The sequence below is a fragment of the Priapulus caudatus genome, unplaced genomic scaffold (genome assembly GCF_000485595.1).
Source record: "Priapulus caudatus unplaced genomic scaffold, Priapulus_caudatus-5.0.1 Scaffold241, whole genome shotgun sequence".
Classification (NCBI taxonomy): Eukaryota; Metazoa; Priapulida; class Priapulimorpha; order Priapulimorphida; family Priapulidae; genus Priapulus; species Priapulus caudatus.
In genome coordinates this window covers 181,367-187,713 of record NW_014577302.1, presented here as the reverse complement: position 1 = coordinate 187,713, position 6,347 = coordinate 181,367, and the positions used below count along the sequence as shown (strand labels likewise).

At 52.2% G+C, this 6,347-nt stretch overlaps 1 protein-coding gene across 5 annotated transcripts in view; it reads left to right on the top strand.

The window, feature by feature from the left end:
* LOC106807905 (protein kinase C and casein kinase substrate in neurons protein 1-like) overlaps positions 1-6,347 on the top strand; it is a 57,773-nt gene that overhangs the window by 26,656 nt on the left and 24,770 nt on the right. For 3 of the 5 annotated variants that reach the window (XM_014810413.1, XM_014810416.1, XM_014810411.1), the window contains exon 2: positions 834-1,121. In XM_014810413.1, coding sequence (XP_014665899.1) covers positions 911-1,121 — 211 coding nt within the window. In that variant the 5' untranslated portion in view covers positions 834-910. The remainder of the gene's footprint in view (positions 1-833; positions 1,122-6,347) is intronic. The other 2 variants (XM_014810414.1, XM_014810415.1) reach the window with 1 other exon arrangement.

Here is a 6,347-nt window from a genome sequence, read left to right as displayed (position 1 = left end):
CTCTCTCTCTCTCTCTCTCTCTCTCTCTCTCTCTCTCTCTCGCGCGCGAACGATAAGTCAAGTTATGATCGTGAATGCACGTGGAATGATATTAGATTGCGCGCGTCGGGACAGATGGCGACTCGGATATGAGTGGAGAAGAGCACGCTCGTCTTCCCCTGCCATCATTACTGCGATGATTTACGCGCGACTGCGCTCGCTATGCGAATGCTGCGAGAACGTTGCCGGGGCAGGTGGGTTCTAGCGGGTGAAGCTCAGAGGGATTCATCGTGCAGCATCGCTCGTGCTCGGCCTTCTCCTTCTCCTTCTCATCCTCCTCCTCCTCCTCCTCCTCCTCCTCCTCCTCCTCCTCCGCTCGGAGGACGGGTGAGCTTCCCTCGCGAGTGGTGGTGCGGCCGCGCGGAACTCCTCGGAGTTCTTGCGAGTGACTCCCGTTTGACGGCGTTCTTCTACGGCTTTGGGTCGTGAGCTGAAGGCCACGTCCGAGGCGAGGCTCGTGTGTGCCGGTAGTCGGCACTTAATCTCGCAATCATCTCTCGTTTTCTCAATGTTCGTCCGCCGATATCAGGTCGTTTTTCGAGCCGTACACTTTCGTTCGCGTACTCTCGCCATGTTGTCTGTATTTACGGATGTAATACAGTATAATAATCAAGAGCTAATAATACCTATAAATATAAGGTATTATTAGCTCTTGTAATAATGTATAAGACGAAAAAGAGAAGTTGCTGTCAGTGCTGTCTATTTCCCGACATGTGTGTTTTGACGTTTGTTTAATTTGTTTTTTGACGTTGCGCGATCTGTATTCATGTGTGCCTCGTCTTGTTCTCTCGCAGCAGTCGTGTTCGTCGTGATTGAAATAAGCGCGTCGCGCAACACTCGGACAAGTGAACATTGCTGATCTGCCGCTGCGATGACGTCATCGGCAGACGACACGCTCGTCATCGGATCCGACTCGTTCTGGGAGGTCGGTCAGTACCGGCGGACGGTCAAGAGAGTGGACGACGGTTACGCGTTGTCCAAGGAGTTGATTCAGATGATCAAGGACAGGTGTGACATTGAGACGAAGTACGCGCACATGCTGAAGAAGCACTCCGAGGAATGGCGCAAGAAACTGGACAGCGGTTAGTCGTCGTTCTGTTGCTGTTGTTGTTGTTGTTGTTGTTGTTGTTGTTGTTTTTGTTGTTGTTGTTGTTTTTGTTGTTGTTGTTGTTGTTGTTGTTGTTTTTGTTTTTGTTTCTGGTATTTTGGTTGTTGTTGGTGGTGGTGGTGTTATTGTTGTTACTGCTACTGTTGTTGTTGTTGTTGTTGTTTTTGTTTTTGCTATCGTGTTGTGTGAATGTAGTGAAAGCATTGGCAGAGTGTCACAGTGCAGTGAAGTGCTGATTATTAGCTCTATTGCTTGTCGAACGTGTGTTCAGTGATCGAGAAGCTACGTAGTATATAATTTACAGCTTGGTGTATGGATTTAGCTGTGATCATTAGCAGCACCTCGGTAGTTAGGTCAGCAGCATATATAGTGCGGTAACGCTTCGATCGGGTTCACGCCACTCGGTCTGTTTCTCCTTTCGGCCGGTTGCTCTATCTGACCCACTCACGCTCTGCGGTGACGGATACATGCTCAGCTGCTCACTGGTCTCTCGCGGGTTCTCTCGAGCTCTCGTTAACTCTCGTTCGGTCCTGCGCCGTGTCGCGCGACATCGCTAAGCTGTGTATAGTGCGGTGGTCCAGATCATATAATCTTGGTCTACACGAGGATTTTTATCCCAGGATAAGCCTAACACGAGGGTCTATCTAGGGTTAAGATAACCCGGATTAGCTTAAGCTCACGATGGGTATATGGGGGTTAAGCTAACCCGAGTTAAGATCTGTCTCGGGATAGCGTCGTATAGACGGTGTTATATATATATGTATGTATATATATATTATATCACATACCCAGCCATGTCACATCTTGGGCTGTACGAGGAAAATGCAGATTTAGTGAGGTTCATTGCCCCAGTCTTATAGCGATGAATTTCATATTTGCGCTGCTGCTGCTGCTGCTGCTGCCCCCCACTGCTGTAGTTATTTTTGTAATTAAATGTTCTTTCTAATTAAATTCTTCTAATTAAATTTTGTTGTGATAGATGTAGCTATTACTCTCGCTACGTACGCGGCTCACCGCCGCACACAGACAGGCACGCATACGTAGGCAGCTGAGGGCGGGCGGCAGACGCCAGGCGGGCTGTCTGCCGTTAGCAGTCCGTTTACCCTCAGCGTTCCCGCCTTTCAGACGTAACGGTCGCTGCGGTGGCGACAGTATATGGGGGTGGTTGGGGGGGGGGACAAGAGTGCTATTCTGTCTGCAACGAACACAGCTAGTCAGTGGCAGGCTTGACTGCGTTTTATAAACGTGTACCTGTGCGACAGAGCGCGACTGGGGGGAGGGGGAGGTGCGAGGTAACACGCACGCCTCCGCCAGTTATTGCTTCGCGGGGCTAGAGAGGTCCCGACCGTCAGCTACTGTGGTGCCACCTGACGGAGTGCAGCGAAAATGTTAGCGTATGTCGGCGAGATAACGAAGCGTTGGAGTTTTTTCTGTTTTGTTTTAATCTTGGCCGGATTTTAATCAAAACGATTCCGAGCTTTCTAAGCTTCTTGGATTTCTCACAGGCTGTTCTCGTTACGTGGAATCCGCCAGGTGAACGCGCGATCACACGGCGATGCGATTGTATTTGTGCGCGACGGGTTGGGTGGAAGAACATAATAGGGTTACAAAACGTTTTCATCCCGTTGGCCCTTTCATCTCGTCGTGCGCACCGACAACTAACCCTTAGAAGTAGGTTTGTCGTAGCGTCGAACTCCTTTCCAGTGTCCTCACTTCGGGTGATGATTGTGAGCGACGTGTGCACGCACGTGCATATCAGCCAACACCCCCCCACCCCCACCCCACACCCCACACCCCACACCCGAATAATAGCAAAACCTCGATGGAAAATTCGTAGCTGCTTCGTCGTGCGATCTCGTTATGTCGTTTACCAGCGTTACCATTCAAGCGATTTCACCGCTTCACAGATTCCTCCAAATTCCTCAGGAGGGGGGGACCCAGCGCGTTTTGCCTGCACCCGCCGCCAGTCTCTCATCCCCACGCCTCGCCGTCCTCTGTATCGATATCCTTCTCGGTCTCGGGGGGGGGGGATAATTCGATGTGCGAGTGAGCGAGCGTGATTTGAGCGACGCCGTGTCGTGCACTGCTGCTCACGCGTGTCAAGCTTTGTCATGCTATAGTGTGGCTTCCCACACAACGCCACAGGGAAGAGTCGCGCTGCCTCTACGCGTCTGTGTACGTGTCTGTGTCTGTGTGTACGCGCAGCGTAGGTTCTGTGTATGATGGCTACGTTGGCTCGTGTCTGCGTGGATCGGGATGTTTCGCATCTCCCCTGTCTCTCTCTCTCTCTCTCTCTCTCTCTCTCTCTCTCTCTCTCTCTCTCTCTCTCTCTCTCTCTCTCTATGCTGCTGCTGCTGCTGCTGCTGCTGTTGCTGGTGTTACTGCTGCTGCTGCTGCTGCGGTTGGGGTAATGAGCTAATAGGTTTTTTTCTCTCTGCCTCCAAGCTCTACTCCAACTCCCCGGCTACACCCCGCCTCTAATCTCTCGAAGAAATTCCCCTCCGCAGAATTGCTATACCGCTCCCTGACGTCTCTCGTTCGTGGCTACATGACGTCTCCTGATATCCCGACACTGCACCAGTGTCATGTTGCACAAATCTCCAACATTCTCTACGGCTTTCATCCGATGGATCCGATCATCCCAGGCGCTCCCCTACATCTGCGCAAATGTTCTCTCCGTGCTTAAATCCATTGCCTTCCCACTGTCGATAGATCCCTGCCGTTTCCTCCACCTTCTCCGCGGGCTCACCTACCAGCCACGTCCACCATCCCGCCTCCCCGCCGCGCTCTACCAACTTCTAACGTCCGATGAAAAACCATGGCTTGCAATCATCTAATCCCCTCCGTTCACATGCCGCGCACGTTTTTTTTTTCTCGCCATACCGTGTTTTATCCGGCTTCCGCTCGCGCAGAATCAAACTTAATTGAAATCCGTCTTCAGCAAAGATGGCGGCGGCGGCGGCGGCGACTTTTTCCTACGAATAACGGAGAGATAGCGCGTGCGCGGGGTATGGGGGATGGATGGCGGGAGGGATGGGCGGGGTGTGAAGCCAGGCAGACGAGGTCTGCAACATATATATCAGGAGTAGATAATAGGGATTCCCTACTATCTACTCCTGATATATATGACTATTGGCGCCCTTAAACACGATGTCCGTCCGGCCGGTCTTCCGCTCGTCTGCCACGTTTATCGTATTTCTGTCGTATTCGCCTCAGCGGCGGCGACAGAGGGAAGGCAGAGAGAAGGGAGTGGGGAGAGCGCGAGATAACCGGCTAGATAGGGGTAGAGAGGTGGGAGGGGAATGATGAGAGAGAGGGGAGAGACAGGGGGATGGAATAATGAATAAGAGTGGGGAGAGAAAGAGAGAGCAAGATAGAAAGAGAGTGCGAGAAAGCGAGCGCGCGAGAGAGAGAGTAAGATAGATTTAGAGGGAGAGAGAGAGAGAGAGTAAGATAGATTTAGAGGGAGAGAGAGAGAGAGAGAGGAAGAGTAAGGTAGATTTAGAGAGAGAGCGAGGACGGAGAGAGAGAGAGAAGATACAGAGTAGAGAGAGATGCGAGAGAGGAGAGAGAGAGAGAGAGGAGCGAGAGGAGAAGAGAGAGAGAGAGAGAGAGAGAGAGAGAGAGAGAGAGAGAGATGAGAGAGAGAGAGATAGAAAGAGAAGAGAGAGAGAGAGAGAGTGAAGCGAGCAGCTAGCGTGCGAGCCTGTGTTTAAGCTTCATTGTGCTGAGCGTGCAGTATGGGGCAGGATTCGAGCATCGCCCCGCGGCGGAAAGTGACGATTGTTTCTCGTTAGCGACAAATCTCCGAACAGCACTAATGAATCAGCCGCCATGAAATTCATAACGGCTTGCCGCAGCTATAGAGCATTATCGGCCGTGAGCGGGTTTTGTGGCACGGTGAAGCGGTTTTGCGCAGGCCGGAGGAGGAGAAGGGAGAGGAGAAAGAAGGAGGAGGAGGGAGTGTGGCGGACGTCACTCCCGCATGAGTCGTTTTATGTGCGTGCGTCTGTTAATTTTAACGCGTCTCGTCTCTTAAAATCTTCGTTCCGCCGGCCACTGCTGCGATTACGTGCGTGCGTGCGTGTGCGTTTGTTTCTGTCTGCGGTGTTTACATCCGTTCGTGTGCGGTCCGTCAGTGCGGTGTGGCGCGCGTGCTTGCGTGCGTGCGTGCTGGCGTGCGTTTTAAGGAGACTGCGTTGGATTGACACGTGATCACTGCGAACTGCCTGCCATCGATCGACCGGGGACCTCATACATTTGCAGCCGCTTTAATATCATTGAGTTTCATTGACTTGTAAAGTGAGGCATTCTTTTTATGCTGTAAGTGAATATTAAGAGTGGTTTGAGCGCGCTGGGCTGCTCTCGTGTCTAAATGTTAGGGAAGGGAGTGGTAATGCCAAAATTGAGGGAGTTAAAACGAGAGAGAGGGATGGAGATAGAGGAGTGAAAGAAGAGAGAGGGACGGAGAGCGTAGAGAGTGAGAGAGCAGGACACGCACACGCACACGCCGACGACGCACGCACGCGTGGCCGCACACACAACCACACACACACACAGCACACACACACACACACACACACACACACACACACACACCACAGAGAAGAGGAGTGATATCGTGAGGGGTGAGCATGCGGAAGATTGAGAAAGGTTTTCTCTTGTACCTGGAAGGGCGACCTGTGGTTGGTTTTGGCCGATATTATCGTTTACCATGCACGGTGCGCGCCGTGTGTGGCTGCGCCCGCGCTGTTGCTGTTGTGTTGGTTGTTGGTGTTGCTGTTACTGCTGCTTGTTGTTGTTGTCTGCGCTTGTTGCTTCTGCTTGTTGTTGCTGTGTGTGTGCTGTGTTGATGCGGTTGTGTTGCTCGCTGTTGCTGCTGTGCTGTTGTTGTTGTTTTGCCAAAGCCGCTGTCGTTGCTGCTGCTGCTGATGATGTTATTGCTGGCTTCATACACGCTGCAGAAGATTAATTGGGCATGCATCGGGAGCGATGCCTAGTGCGGCGAGAGTCAGCCAGCCGCAGAATTGGGCGGGAAGCCTGCACTGGCCTGCCTGCCTGCCTGCCTGCGTGCAGCATGCATGCATGCGTCGCTGTGTTGGGTCGGTGTTTGTACGCTGCGCATGTCCAGTAAGCAATTAAGATGTGTGATGGCCGGGCCATTCATCGGATCATCGCCCCTTGCGGAGAAGTTACCGTA